This window comes from Ascidia mentula, chromosome 1 (assembly GCF_947561715.1).
Source record: "Ascidia mentula chromosome 1, kaAscMent1.1, whole genome shotgun sequence".
Taxonomy (NCBI): Eukaryota; Metazoa; Chordata; class Ascidiacea; order Phlebobranchia; family Ascidiidae; genus Ascidia; species Ascidia mentula.
In genome coordinates, this window is record NC_138566.1 from 1,850,686 (window position 1) to 1,866,502 (window position 15,817).

Below are 15,817 nucleotides of genomic sequence, written 5' to 3' on the forward strand. Positions count from 1 at the left end.
CGAACTCCGGTTACACAACAAGCGTTGGATATTTCAGTTCCTCTTGCTGCAAACTTACGTACACTTACTGTGAAGCAAGTTTTACTTGCAATTTGCATTGGCTTTGTGTATGTGCGGATTTACCACCATGACATGTAGCAATGGTCTATTTTGCTAAGAGTGCCGCATAAAAGAGACTGTAGTGACAACAGTGTCAATATGAAGCTTGCAGCCAAGGGTTGTTCGGTTTTGCTGTGACCGCCGTTGCGACGTAATTCAATCTTTCGTATTACAACTGAGTAAACAGTTATGTGAAACAGTTATATCATATTACAGTGCTTGCTGCTGCACGTTGGTGAGCATTTGTGTATGCAGCCTGTGTTTGTACCTCTGTAATTTTTTGCACCTGATTGACACACAACACCTAAATAAATATTCGCTTTTAACTTTTAAAATGATCAGCTTCTTGTTAATGGTAATTAGTTGGGTTTAACAGAAACTAAAATATTTGATCAATCTTAACTAACTCACGCATTACTGCAGTTAGGTAGTGTCTTTCGACTTCAAGTAAGATTCGCAATGTGCGAATACCCACTAAACGACCTGCATTGGAGTTAAGTTCCGATGACCTCGCGTAATACGAAGATTACTCAGTTCGTCTGAATATTTAGCTGAACAGAGGTAGAATTCCAAACTGATTGTGAGGTAACAATGGCTGGAGAGGATTGTACAAAGTCTGCCGAAAAATTGAAACTGGAGCACGGTGGCTATGTTTTGGAATTACTTGACAAGTAAGTTAACTTGAAGTACAACCCCTATAGTTACAGACACGTTAAGTTACGCATCAACAAAACACAGTAAACAGTAATAATCCAAATGCGAAAACCTTGTCTAAATGTTTGTTTAAATACAACGGATTGAAAAGAAATCAATCATTTTCGTTGTCAGAATTGAAAAAAAAATGCTTGTATTGTAGTCGATGTTGGAGTTATTTTGATCACACTTTGTTCAGGGACCGAAAAAACGAACATAGATTTTGTGACGTCATTCTACGAACAGAAGAAAGTGATTTCTATGCCCACAAGTGTGTTGTTGGGTTGATGTCCGATTTCTTCGGCTCAATGCTTAAATCTGAAGTAAAACCACTTTTATAAGCTTGACTCATAGGAAAGATATCCTATTGGAACTCACAAAGTTGTTCCTTTATGACGTCACAGATGCTAGAGAGGTACGCGAACGTGGTTCCGCTCCAGCACACATCTCCTCTTCGACTAACAATCATCCTAGACTTTATATACACGGGCGTGGTAAAACTTAGTGACGTCAGTGTTTATGACGTGTTACAAGATGCAGACTACATGCAATTACACGGTGAGGGTCAAGAGTTTTGGGGAAACTCAAAACAATTCTTGACACAATCTTGTACTTTCTCCATTAAAACTAAATTTTACTCTTGGTGTTATAGACTTGTGGTGGTTTACCTTTCTTGCTAAGTTTTTAATGCCGTTACTTGTGTTAATATGTTATTTTTATTAAACTTTTCAAATATAAATGTACGTTTATCGGATAACAATTTTCAAATTTGCTTGTAAAGATCATGTCTTTTAGGATTCCAAAATTTGCATATTTTTTAATAGAAATCGAAACAACATTTCATTACAAAAATACGTTTTCTGTACTTGCAGCTCTGATCGTTCTGTGCGAAATATTTTTGGTGGGAAACACATCACGTGACAATTGCCTGAAGAACCGGTTATTCTCACAACGATTCCGGCTTAAAAAGGCATTAGAAAAATCGAACAACGTGATCAAAAGCAACGTGATGTACGTGTTACGTCACGACGAATTTCTTCAATTGGAATGTGATGACGTCAAGGATATTGTTAAAACTTGTGAGGTGTGATTACATTATTATGTGTTTATTATGATTTACATTATCAAAAAAAAAATCGGGATTATTTCTATAGTAGCCTAGGAGAAAAATTAAAACTGAAGAAAGTTCATCTAATGCAGTGTTTCTCAAACTTTTTCCAATCACGTACCGCTCATTTGTTTTTTGATACACTGCGTACCACCGTATTACTATACCATAACTGTTATGACATAACACCAATGAATAACAATTTAGCCAATATCACCAGTTGCTTGGATTTCTTTATTGTGCATTTGTGACGCAGTAGTATCAACGTGAAACTGTTGCACAGTTGAATACACGATGTCAGAATTACTTCAACAGTGCAACAATTTCACGTTGATACTATTGCGTCACAAGTACACAATAAAGAAAACCGACATCATGTATTTGCAGCGGTTTTGGCTTCTGCAAAGTGCGGCAAATTGTATAGAGTAGACTAAATCGCGTACCACTTGAAAAGCTCTCGCGTACCACTAGTGGTACGCGTACCACAGTTTGAGAACCACTGATCTAATGTATTTTTGTTGCTCTGTTGACTTTAAGATCGAATCCAAATACATGTTTAAAACAGATACAAAGAAATAAATGTTACCTTTGTTTTCTACACGAAATGTATATGGTATCAAATCACGATTATCCATCACACGATTTTAGTATATTGAACAGTATTCCACAGAAAAGTAATCCCATTGGTTTTGTAGATCCCGCAGGACGCCTTGTATAATGCGATAACAAGATGGGTGAAATATGATGAAGATAAAAGAAAAAAGTATTTTTCCCAACTTTTTCCTGAGATGAAATTGGGGCTTCTCCCCAAATCCTTCATTAAGAATGTCGTCGCCAAAGAGGTAAAAGTTGACATGGAAAATAAACTGTTTGAGAAACATAGTTTGTTGGTTCTATAAATGGGTTTATTATTATTATTATTATTTTTTTAACTGCAATAATTTGGAAAAAGAAAATAAGAGAAATAATTTATCAAATTTACTTTTTACATTGGCAATAACTGTGAGAAACGGGATATCTTGAATCCAAAACCTTATATTTTCAGAACCTTGTTTCTTCTTCTTCGGATTGCTTGCAGACTTTGCTTCAAGTTTTGCTTGAAGAGAATAAAAAACATCACAATCCAGGTGTTTGAAGTGAAGAAAGTAAACAATAGACTGATAAAAGTGGGAAAAACTACCAGACCTGTGGCAAATTAAATCTTATGATTTCTATCACTAAAATAGAGTGAGATGATTTTTAATAAATTTTCTCACAATTTCTCAGGTTCATTTGTTATGATTGGAGGAGTTGAAAGGGGAAGAGAATGCGTTCAGTTCGACCACAAGTTTCAACCCAGTAATCTTCCGGTTTGTTCGACAACTTTTATGAAAACTTTCCCACTCGATTTCACATTTTATCGTGCGTTCAGAAATTAAATGATGTCAGAATCGGGTGCGTTGCCTTCATTGACTACCCGCACTTGTACGTCGCCGGCGGCGGATCAACCTCCAGTTTTAAGACAGATCCTTCGAAAAGCGCCGAAATGTACGATTTCGGGGCGCCCACTGGCGGATGGAAATTTATGGCGAACATGAATGAAGAAAGGATGTACGCAGCCGGCTGTATTATACATGGTATACGATCTTCTGTTGGTCATGTTTTTTGCTTGTCATGACCCAAACTTTGAGTGCAGGTTACATTTACGTCACCGGCGGGGGCAATAAATCAGGTTACTTGAGGTCGTGCGAACGTTATGACGTCATAATGGAAAAGTGGAACATATTAGCTGATATGAAGGAAAACAGGGCTTTTCATGGAACAGCTAATTACAAAGGTCGTGTACTTCATTTGAAAATGTTCTTCGGAATTACTGCATTTAGTTTCACCCCAAGTTTACTTTTACCAAGTTTCAATCTTGCGCGATTTCCACGTGTTAAGTCCAATTGGGCATTCCTATTACTGGCTGTCACACCACACGTACTGAAGTGCTCCTACTTAAGGTTACAGATCATTGCTGAGGAGTTTAATGTTTTCACTAAACGTTATATAAATGAAACCACGTGTTGTGGTGCAGACACGATCTACAGCATCGGTGGCTGCAACGAACTCAACCACCTCTTATCCGTCGAAAAGTATCATTACGTCACCGACACATGGAGTGACGTCAGTCCGATGTTTGTGGGAAGGAGTGGGTTGGTGGCGATTGTTTTCGAGAATATGATATACGCAATAGGTAAGCGCGCATATCCTACAACCAACATTGTAAGTCTGCATTAGCGTTGCCAAAGAGAAACGAGCATACAAATTTCCGAAAGTTGTAAAATTGCAAATTTTTTTCCAAATGTCCAATTCGTGACTTAGTTTTTGGTTAATTACCCATTCAGTACACTTAAGTCGGTTTCTACTTTGCTTACAACCTATGACATAACTGTGCGACATTGGTCTCCTATGGCAAACTTCACGGTAAATAGGAAAACCTATTTGTTCTTATAATCTTATTGTAAGAATAATAAGAAATTCCTTCCATTTACATTTTCCCAAAACAATAAATTTAGGGGGATTTTCGGGGAAGATTCTTCCGACCGTGGAGAGGTACAACCCCGAAACCGATACCTGGACACAGATTGCGTCACTGAACGCACCAAGAAACAGACCGACAGCGTGTGTGCTCGGGGGGAAAATATACGTCATAGGGGGGTGAGAAATTATAATGTTGAAATCTTAGAATGAGTAAGTGTTGTAAAATTTTACCTAGTTACTGGACATTGAACGTGGCGGCCTAAGTAAAAACCTTATCATCACTAAACTCAGCACTTATCTTACTTTAATCTTAACCACACACAGACAAGATGGTTCAAGGAACAACTTGACGTCCATAGAAGTTTATTCACATCAAGACGACACGTGGACAGTCTGCTCCGAGTCTATTGACCATCCGCGCTTTAGTTCGGCTATGATTTCTATGTAACCTGAAGTTATCAGCGATTCTTTTGTCCTAAAACTGGGGTTGGTGGAAACCGAACCAACATATTTCCCTGCAAGGTTGTTTCGTCGATCGGAAAAACTCAGTTATGTGGATATCTTTCCCTTTATTTTTACTCCATTTACGACAATAATTTGCAACGAATTATCGGATTTATTTTTAATTGTCATAAACGGCCACAGATTTTCACTCGGGGAGGTAGAAGCGTTTAAGTACAATTCTCAACCAATCATAGCCAAGAAGAAAACACGTGGGCTGCGCTGATTGGTGAAATTCGAAAGTGCCACAAAAACTAAGAGAAAGAAAGCGATTTTCCCATAAAGTCAGTCTCAAAAATACAAAGCTTCGTTCAAGTAAAAAACTTTAACTATTTTACTCAGAATAATTTCGCTTCTTTTGCGCAAACTCTCGCTAGAGGTAAGACAATATTCACAATATACTTAATTACGCATGAGGCATTGCGCGCACACATACATCTCGCTAGTTGTATTAACGGTCAGGGCCTTCACTGTTGATCATAAAGAAAGTGCCAGAATTTGAACAAGCAAGTCTCAGGTCTATTTAAACGTGAAGAAAGTTTACAGTAACATTCCCTCACAAAACAAAACTGGACAAGTTTCAATTTTACGAAACAACTTGATTATAGCTGAAGAGAAATTCAACTGGTTAGTGATGGAAAGGAAGAAATGTGAGAACGGACTCAGACATTACGACTTCGAACTGATTGTTCGCTTAATTAAAGGCCAAATAAAATAAATCGTTTAAAACAAGGAATTCCAACTCGAAATTCGCCATCTCATATAAAAAGGAACTATCGTAAAACCAAAGGAAATATGAAATTGTTCTAGAAATAAAAACACGTGTTTAGTAAGGCAAGAAAAACAAAAAAAAATACTTGATCTGAAAGTGGAAAAAACAAACTTTTCATAGAATGTTTGCTAAAATCATTTTGTTGGAAATATTTTCGTTCTGCGCACACCTTTAGTCAGCAAGGCACAACTTGTCTAGGGTGAAAGTGTTCTTGACGTCACCACGATGCATCACCATGACGTCACTTGCAGTTTTGCATATCAAAAAGGAAGCAGTATTGGCTGTGCATAGAACAATGACATATGTGCATTGAACGAGTGATTCAACAAGACCTATCCTGTAGATATTCATGTACCACAAAGTGCATCACTTCACTAGTTCTCCTCAAAACGATTCAGTACTTTCTAACGTCACAATGTTACGTCTTCCGAGGTTTGTGAAGTCACAGGGGGTTGGTTGGTGGAAATAAGATCAAGTTTCAGAATTTCCCGATCGGGAACCAGAGTTTTCTGGCTTCCTTCGGTGCTTAATGAAGTGGAACTACTCGCCCCGGTTACGTCACCGGTTGATGACGCAATCACAACTGTTGGCAGGGAAGACGAGGGACGGGGCGTTGAGGTCGGTTTCGTTACAGCGATTTGTGGAACTGGTTGACCTGCGAAGAGTTCAAGGTTGTTTTTGTAGCAAATAGTTATTTTTTTAAATCTACGACCAAAATGTTGCAAAAAATGCGAATAAACAAATGCATAAATTATTAATTTTTAACCGTTTTAACACGTCTAATTATTATTGAACACGACGTCACATTCTTTACCATAGAAAACATGGGTAACAATCTCATTTAAATCAACCGAAAATTGCGGGTTTTCCTTTTATTATTCCTCTCAAAAGTGCACCAAACTAAAGTCACGTGACAAAGAAATTACCTTCGTTCCTCTTGTTCTTGCTCGCGGTGATCTTCGACATCGCCTTCTTCCTCCTCATTCTCCGCCACTTGGTGGTGTGCGTGTGCTCGGAGTGTTTCTGTCGGCACAAAATCCACGAGAGAAAAACAAAGACGAACGCGAGAAGTTTGAGACCGAACGCAACTCCGAAAAAGATGTAACGGAACTTTGTTGCGTCATAAATCTGAAAAACAATTTCTACGTAAACAAACAAGCGTGGACGAGTTCGGTGACAATTGGTCAGAATTAGCGACAATGACTTCGATAGTGCAAGAATAACAAACAATTAATCAATCTTTATGACGTCGAAAGTTTCGATTATGCTTCCCAAAAATTACCGACTGATTTTAAATTGCACACAAGTTTCGATTCGTGTAATTATTACGTCACAATCGTGACAGCTGGGCATGAAATTTGGACACTCATCAAAATTGGAAGGGAATTGAAAAAAAGGAGAATTTAGTCTCCTTTCTCGTTAACGTTTACAGAAATGAATGAACTAGTTGATGTAAAATGTAACAAAACATCACAAACATTGACTTTGAAGGCACCAAACCACATGGAAAACTCACCAAACATGATCCTGAGCCGTTTTCACATTGGTCAGAAGCCCCGTTCCACAACAAGCATGCTTGGTCAATGGCTGTACCGAAGTAAATTGGAGCGGGAATGTATGCTGAAGGCACAAAGAATTTCGTGAGTGACAAGAGATTGGTCAGATTTACTTATGTCCAAAAACACATCACAGACGCCGCTTGATCAAAGCCACTTTTATATGTCGCAACGAAACGAGGAAATTCCCCTCTCTATGGGATTCGGCTTTCGGGCAAGACGCCACCCACGATTCAGATCGGGCAGTAAATTCACCAACCATAAAAACCTCACTTCGAATGAAACGCATTGTTATTGTTGTCGGTAAGCTGATGTGGGTCCTGGGTATCATAACAAAAACCAATAGGATTTCCTCCCTTGCCCACAAGCTCGCGTGTTTCTACTAATGTCAACATGCGGTATTTCTAACTGTGGCAAATTTGTGATGTGGGAGGACATTCCCGAGTTACATTCCAATAAGCGCCTTCCATACGAATATGATGACAGTGAATGTGGCGGAAAGATATTGATGTTTGTTGTTGCGCAAAACAATACAAGTGAGTCAAGAAATGGCGATAAATCACGTTCAGTTTGGTGTTAACGTTTCCACGGCGCAAATCTCTACCCCAAAAAAGTTCTTCTAGCAAAATCACTATTTATTGAAATCGACGTTTTGTTCGTTTTCTGACCAACGTTTCTTGAGATATTTCTCATAAATTTCACTCTTCCTCTTTGCTTGCAACGCTTGAGTGCGTCTAAAACAGCCACCATAAAAACGAACGCAACGCGTATAAGTTTAATTTCTATACGTATTTTAATGCCAACCATTTTCGTTCCAACAGAGGTGAATTGGGTTTAAATTAAACCAACTTTCACGATTTGCTTTTGGGCCGGAAAAGGCGAAGAAATGGCGCAAGTTCAAGAAATCAACGCAACTTTTTCCTAATTTTTTTCTCCCATGCAAAGAACAACAGACAGGGGAATTATTGAATAATTCGTGGCGTAACTAATCGGTTGCAACATTGAACGTGGACCTGACATTGCAAACAGGAAACGTTCATCACGATATTGTGGCGTGATGACGAGGGGACATAAATGCCTGGGGCGCTATCACTTCCCTGCTATTAAATTCAACGTTTGCTTTAAGTTGTTCAAATTCGCCACAGGGCGTTCTCCGTAATTTTTGTGACTCGTTAATGCATTCGCACTAAAAATACTGCATTTAACTTCACGTCTCGTCGTAAACAAATTTGTTTTCACAAAATCCAAGTTTGTTTAAACCAATAATTGGACTCAAATTTATTTAACTTTAAAACCCACGAACTATTTGCAGTCAAAATCTTTTATAAAGCAGATTTTTAAAATTTTGTACTTTATTAGCAACATTATTTCAAGAATAACTACTCTACACCCACCTAGTGTTCGGAAGAAGACAAACTGCAATCCGGCAGCGAAAGGTCTTTCGTCATCCTTCACACATCTGTAGGTTACCATTAGCGACGGGGTGTGGGCACACACTGTTGCCTGGCAACAACAATCAACTTATTTCCAAAAATCAAATGAAAAAATTATACGAAAGAATTAACAACTCTACTTTAAGCAAAATAACTCAAACACCTTACATATGGTTTTGGAATTAACTACACAACTTATTACCATGGTAACAAGGAATAAACAAAAGAGAAATGGAACGAAAGATGAAGTGCAGTCTCTTGTGCACTCTCCATGAGTGGCAATTTGTGGCAGGTCTACAGTTGCTTGTGGTAAACAGGAACAATTGAAATATATTTTCTGCAAAAAATTTTGATTGCATTACACATTAGTTGGTAATTACATACAATAGTATAGTTAACTGTGTATTAAAAAAATATATTCAAGTTCTAGTATTCAAAAGCTCTTTGTAACAAATGAAAACTTAAAATAACTTAAATTTTATCATTTTAAAACCATCCCCAATCCATGTTTACTCCTTATTAGTTTTAATATTACCTGAGATTCATTGGTGAGCGCAGACCCCACGCAGCCAGCATAGCATGGATTATAATAAGTGACGTCTCCTGCACAAATTGGTGAGTACGGAGTAGAAAGACACAAACAACCCGAATTACACATGGAAGAAATATTCAACATGGCACTGAAATGAAAAAAGTGATGGTTATTTGGATGCTGTTAATTATCTGAAAAAAGTTGCAAATTTAATGTTATTGTGAATCATTTTAAAATATCTTGATTGAACAAACATTTCGCTAAGATATTTTCTGACAACATCAACAATATGAGGATGCAATATATTTGTTTCCACCAGAGTTACCTGAAAGTTCTTTTACTAGCAGGCATTGAATTAAATACTTCAACCATGGAAATCAGACACAAATAATAGTTGGCAATTAGTGACAGGAAGGAAGTGTATCTCGTTATTAGAAAGAGAGCTCACATCGGACACAAATCTTGCATGGGATTTTTAACACAATTTTTACACAAAATGCTTTTAGGTGGATTGAATTTTTCCAGACCCATGAAAGCAAGAGTTTGGGAAATGGAAAAAGATATTTTAAGGAGCGTAAATTGCATAAATTTTATAACTACGAGCAAAATGGGATTTTTTAATTTTATTAGCAATGATATTTTTTTGCAATTTAGGTCTTTAAACTGATTTTGCAAATCTTGTCAACCAACCAAGGCATTAAATATTAATCAGGATTTCCTTGGAAGCAGCTTAACCACAAACACACAAAACACTATTGATTCTTTTCACCACACTTCAAACTTGTTTGTGAAGGAATTCCTTAAGGGATCAAGACTCTGTGTGGCTTGTAATTTGCCCTTTCATACTCAATCCAGGTTGAAAGACACCAATTACTCAAATTTAACAAACTTGTAGTTGCATCCACTATAAAATGACTCTTTTCGTCAAGTCAAGTCAGACATACAATTTAAAAACTAAACACATATTTGTAACCACCTTCCACTCATTGGATCTTCCAGGGGTGAATTAATCCCGGCAACTTGAACCATCTCACATGATATGAGGAATACGGAGATGAAGAGGAGAAGTGAAAGTAGGTTGCTAAGTAACGCGGTCTGGGCACATCCCGTCATGTTCAGTTTAAATCGTTTTATGATGTAACCTCCAAGCAAAATACCCGTGCCCGCACTTGGGACAAGTACAGCCCCTGTGTATACATAATTTATCTATCGTAAAATACAAGGAAAGGCATTAGGCACCTTTTAAAAGCAGGCATTAATGGAAAAGAGTTTGCATTAACAGGGATTGGGTTTAGAATTTCAGGAGATTTTCACAACTAAACAAGTTGATTATTTACCTGTAAATATGCTGGACTTTGCTGTGTCAATGCTAAAGTGACTTTGTAGAAACTTGGGGACGAATGTGAGGAAAGCTGTGACAATGGAGAATTCGAGGGTGGCCGAGCACGTAACACACAAATATATCGGGTTGGAGAGAAGAGAGAGAAAAGCTTTGGGAAGTTCTGGAATAAAATAAAGTTACAAATTTTGTTCTAGAACTCTTTTAAACAATGGGAAACATATGAGTATATTTTAAAAATATCCCCAAACTCATTGCCAATTTCACCAAGCTAAGACAAGTTTTAGATTGCGGTTCCTAATCCCAAGTCATGGAGTGAACTCACCTTTTAAATTCTTCCCAAAGCTGATAACAGATGTGTCCAAACTATCCAATGTTGTTTCAGTTACCGTGGTAACACTCACAGGGGTTCCGGCCGTGGAATAATCCGGTGTCTCTCTGCGATAAAAACATTTTTCTTAATTCACACGACAACAAAATCCCAGATGCACACGATTGTTAAAAACTTACAAGCCCAACTTTTCCATGTGCAGTTGCCGTGGAAACATGAGTAGAAACACAGAAATGGCAAAGCAAAGACCAGAGCAGAGGAGATATCCCAACCACCTGATGAAAATTTTTATTTAAGTTGACTTCACTTTTTTATTTCTTTGCAAAACAAACAAAACAAGCAAAAATCAACTTTTGTCGATTTTATAAACAATTTTTAGTGCTCACCAGGCACCGAGAAATTGTGGATCATTTGATGAGATTTGAGTTCCAAAATCAATGTAAAAAGTTAAGAAAAATCCTCCAAGTAAATATCCAACTGCTGGACCAATAGCCCCCATGGCATAAAGAATGGCTAAAACCAAAACACAAAACATGTCAGAACAAAATGGTGTCTAAATCAACCAAATGAGCACTTTTCACCACCAATGAGAACTTGGTGTTATAAAATTGCTCAAAAATGACAAATTAAGTGAAAATAATATTTACCCAAATTTTCGTGTTTGAGTTTCTCTATGTGTTAAGTTTTAAATACATTTATGTTATTGAATCATCACAAAATCGAAAAAAATACAGAAAAATTTACTGATTTAAATGTTTGTCCACAAAACCAAGAAATATTTCATCAGTGTCGGAAAACAATTAATTACATTCAGTTACACGACGTGGAATCCCAAAACAAGTTGGGACAAAAGTTGAAATGATTGTTGAAACTGTTCAAGGAACCCTTGGCCTAATCCCTGTTTAAAGTGTTTTGAAATGAGTCTGTCTCAGATGTCACAGCCGGTAAAGTAAACACTCAAAAGGACAATTAAAGTTCATTCAACAGAGATAAGTTTAAAATGTTATTTTTCAAAAACCATTTCAAAATCTGAAATTATATTAAATGAAACACACTTTGAATACATTTGAAAAATTTGTGCACCTTATTTTCCTATTCTACACATGGAGTTGTGAAACAAAGTATTTTTTCTAAGTATTCTGATTTAACAGGCAAACAAGTGATTGAAACAAGATACAATTCTTTCTTGGTTGGAAAAGTTCATCACTAATTAACCAAGTACAGTGACCTAGTAATGGCAGAGACCATTAGTGAAATCCAATACACACGTAGAGTAATGACATTATGGGTTTAAGGAGACTAAATACATTACCTTCTAATCAGACCAGTATTTATAGAAGGTAGAAACCCTGTTGTAAACAAAGTATTTGCTGAATGTGTGATATTCACTGCCTGGGGCATGTTATGCAAACCTGCATTGCTCAGCATTACACGGGTGTGGTGCAACACTTAACAAAGGCATGTGGCACTCACCACATAATAATTGTGGTCTTGATTTGAAACAAACCGTTTTGTATGTTTTATGCGATTATATGAAGTTTTTGTTACAATTTACACAAACAACATTTAGAAAGAACACACAATCACAATATCTGTGTAGGAAAAATTTTTTTTTAAAGATAATATAAAATGATTATGTTTATGACACCAAGAAACAAACATTGTTATGATTGCAATCCTGTCATTTATTCTGTACTTACATATGTATAACGATGAGCTCTCTCTTGGCACGTTGTCATAAATAAACGTTGTCCCCAATGTATAAATCGGTGTGGATCCAATTCCCATAATCATATTTGAAATTACGAACAGGAAAAGATACAGAGAGTTTGCTTCCTAAACAACAGAATCACAGGTAAACATAATAGAGAATTAACAAATGCCAAAAACAAATTGCAACAAATTACCAAACACTTTAAAATACAAATAAACATATAAAAATATTAAGGTAAATCATGCGAAAAATATATTTTATTTGACAGAAGTTTTTCACAAAAACATTGCTTATATCTGTAAGTGGGTCAAACAGTCACAATTTGGTGGCAGATTTCTGACATAAGTCATTAGTCATACCATATGCATAACATCAATAAATAAGCAGGAATGATTTATCAGTGTTTACTTAAAGCATCTGCCTCACCTGGGCTTGACATTTTACATCTGTTGTGTTGGTTTGATTTTCCGCACACAGAAATGCACCAAAATTATCATCTTCTGATATGGTGGAAGGCTGGTAGGGTGACGAAAAAAATTGTGGAAATGCAAAAATCAAAGATCCTGCAAAGTTAAATATGTGTTGTTATTATTTTTTACAACTACAAAAAAATTCATGCTGTTTTAATTATAAAACTAAGGCATGAAAACACAGCAGCAAATATTTTTTTTGTGTTGGACATAACATGCAAAACTGTGGAGCTGTCATGACGATGCACAAGTTAAACAAATGACATCCTTTGAAAGGTGTTGCAGTTGAACATTAATAAAAGTTACATGTGTGGTAAACAAACAAATGGTGCCTACAGCAGAAGCCAGCCACGGCAAATACAGAAAAGATTCTTGTACAAAAGTTATTACCGATGGCAACAGCGACCGACCCGATTCCAACCCATCTTGCCCTATGACCTTTTCCACCAAAGTAGGAGATAAAGACGACAACAACGAGACTACCGATGTCGAAACTGGACACAACTAGGCCTGATTCTGCGCTACGTAATCCATACCTGAAATATACATGTGTTTAATTGCATTTATTATTAACTTAATAAAAAAAATGCTACAGAACATAGAAATATTCAATTTAACACCTTTAACAAATGAATTTATAAATAAACTACAGAACACACCTTTCTTCAATAGTTGTAATAACACTGCTTGTTATTCCAGAAACAAGCATGCTCTGTACAAGAACAAAGAAACTTATTGTGGCGAGGAACCACTTGGGGGTAGCAAAGCGTTGCAAGTAGTAAGGTGTGCAAAATGGAAGACCACATAATACATTCTTCTTCTTTGAAGGCACTGGTAACACAAAAGCTGAATTAAAAAAAAAATGGTCCATGTTTTAAAATATACATGTATTATTATTTGTTGAAAACCTGAATATTTGTAGATTGCATCATAAGATTTTATTAAATGTGTAAAAACTATTGTCAAGTAGCCAAGGGGAAACTTGGCAAACCCTTACCATTGGCTGAGGTGCTTGGCAACTGAAGGGTCATATTGCGATTCGAAGGAGAATTTGTAGAATCCATATCCAAATATCCTGATACGTTGACTACTAGGATGAAGTTTTGTACAACACAAACAACATCACTTTATATAAAACTTGATAAAAATGTGTATTTGCACAGGACTGAAAGAAAGCAATTCGTTTTATCAAAAATAAAACAACCAATTTGAATGCAACCAACAGGTGGTTTCGCTAAACCTAACCAATTAAATACTACGTAGATGGCGTCTCGAACACTTAATTGGGCACCCATAAAACTGACCGGCAAGGCATGCAGCTGTAAAAGCGAAGCATATAATAAACCACAAGGACCTAAACCTCAACTGATCGCAGAAAGGCATAACTAAGAAATAACCCTGACACTCCATGACACGAATACGAGACACGATCTTCGCGTAAAAAGTTCTGCACATCACGAGACTTAAAAATGTAAAACTTGGCGGAAAGCAATGAAAAAATCTGCGCTCGTAAGATACCTTCTAACGCCAGAAGCACAATGTTGCCATGTTGCAAGAACGCGAATAACCTCTGCGAGTTTTTCGCCTGCTTTCTGTTTACAACAGCTCGTGTGAAAAACAACACGGACCACTTGAGGCTAATGTGGGTGCGAAACCCTGAACTGTTAAAATTCAGTGACTAATTAAACACGTTTCTACAAAATTCCACGCCGCAAATCGAAGTGGTAAAACACCACACGCGGCAAACCGACGTCTCTCACATCTAAAAACCTTTTGTCGTGAGCGCTTCGCCGCGTGGTCATTTGCCGAAAAACAGCTGATAGGCCGCTCCATTGTGACGTCATATTGCCTTCTTTCTAAGTGTAGTTGTTGTGATCGCGACACATGAGTGCGCACGGCCCGACAGGCGCGCAACAAAGAACTGTTTTGACGACGTGTTTTTGAAAGGTTTTTGTGCTGGAGAAATTCATCACATGACCTTGCAAATTCCACAAAACACAAAAGGTCTTTAGCTTAAATTGGGCATGGGTCGCGTCTCTTCCAAATGAATGAAGGTTGTACGCGTCGGTATTGTAACACAACCTTTGGCATACATTCAAACACAAAGCTTGATATTCTGCCTGCAAGGTCGATTTGTGATCAAAATGTCAACGTCTCATTAACTAAACGGATGAGAAATGGATCCTTCAATAATATTGGTAAAAAATGTGAAAAAAATATCATGAATAATGTCATTTTGAATATTTTTCCATTATTATTTAAATAAACTTATGTACAAGGAATATAATATATGAATAAAGCTCTTTGTTATACCAAGTGATAGGTCAATAATGACTGATCATCCAATATGTCATGATCTATCACTGAAAACTGCACACACTGCGCCTAATCTCTTTTCCATGGGATTTCAAACCGAATGGCGCCACTGATAGCAGTGGGTTTGGGATTTGACATCTTACAATGCGTAATCAATGAGTCCATTTCCGGCTTGGTCCAAAGTTTTTCATTACGTTGAAATTAAGTGTCAGGAAACACATTCACAGCGCACTGTATAAGTTTCTAATTAAAAAAGAACGTATTTACAAATGTTTCGAAACCAGCATGCAGCCTTAACTATCCGTTTTGGTTCGGATAAGTTACCATTTCATTTTCTGACCAAGAAATATAAAATGAACACAAGTGTCGATTGTACTCATGTCAGAAGCGTTTCTGTTACGTCACACGTGCCCTTATTTTAAATTCTATTGTTGCATCGTTTGAGTGCTAG

At 37.0% G+C, this 15,817-nt stretch overlaps 2 protein-coding genes across 2 annotated transcripts; one reads left to right on the forward strand and one right to left on the reverse strand.

Moving 5' to 3' along the window:
• The first annotated feature begins 235 nt into the window (after window positions 1–235).
• On the forward strand, window positions 236–5,010 carry LOC145901607 (kelch-like protein 12). Its single transcript, XM_082989351.1, has 12 exons — window positions 236–770; window positions 992–1,115; window positions 1,197–1,350; window positions 1,665–1,876; window positions 2,596–2,742; window positions 2,946–3,027; window positions 3,167–3,249; window positions 3,312–3,516; window positions 3,576–3,716; window positions 3,957–4,115; window positions 4,438–4,579; window positions 4,727–5,010. The coding sequence occupies exons 1-12, from the start codon at window positions 691–693 to the stop codon at window positions 4,848–4,850; spliced, it is 1,653 nt and encodes a 550-aa protein (XP_082845477.1). The 5' UTR covers window positions 236–690; the 3' UTR covers window positions 4,851–5,010.
• A 140-nt stretch (window positions 5,011–5,150) lies between these two features.
• On the reverse strand, window positions 5,151–14,211 carry LOC145901599 (solute carrier organic anion transporter family member 5A1-like). The gene is made up of 16 exons (XM_082989339.1): window positions 14,048–14,211; window positions 13,710–13,881; window positions 13,441–13,586; window positions 13,007–13,143; window positions 12,567–12,702; window positions 11,253–11,379; window positions 11,046–11,141; window positions 10,861–10,973; window positions 10,534–10,698; window positions 10,173–10,383; window positions 9,200–9,344; window positions 8,867–9,001; window positions 8,626–8,734; window positions 7,192–7,295; window positions 6,602–6,803; window positions 5,151–6,330 (listed from the first exon to the last, which is right to left on the reverse strand). The coding sequence occupies exons 1-16, from the start codon at window positions 14,112–14,114 to the stop codon at window positions 6,086–6,088; spliced, it is 2,310 nt and encodes a 769-aa protein (XP_082845465.1). The 5' UTR covers window positions 14,115–14,211; the 3' UTR covers window positions 5,151–6,085.
• Between the last annotated feature and the right edge of the window lie 1,606 nt (window positions 14,212–15,817).

Excerpts from the sequence above, each read along its gene's own strand:
- LOC145901607 (XM_082989351.1), top strand. The coding sequence starts at position 691 with ATGGCTGGAGAGGATTGTACAAAGTCTGCCGAAAAATTGAAACTGGAG. Across the intron at positions 1,877-2,595 it reads ATATTGTTAAAACTTGTGAG|ATCCCGCAGGACGCCTTGTA; the intron begins GTGTGATTACAT and ends TTGGTTTTGTAG. Across the intron at positions 4,580-4,726 it reads AAAATATACGTCATAGGGGG|ACAAGATGGTTCAAGGAACA; the intron begins GTGAGAAATTAT and ends AACCACACACAG.
- LOC145901599 (XM_082989339.1), bottom strand. The coding sequence starts at position 14,114 with ATGGATTCTACAAATTCTCCTTCGAATCGCAATATGACCCTTCAGTTG. Across the intron at positions 11,380-12,566 it reads GAGCTCATCGTTATACATAT|CCATTCTTTATGCCATGGGG; the intron begins GTAAGTACAGAA and ends TTTTGGTTTTAG. Across the intron at positions 6,804-7,191 it reads ACGGCTCAGGATCATGTTTG|ATTTATGACGCAACAAAGTT; the intron begins GTGAGTTTTCCA and ends ATTGTTTTTCAG.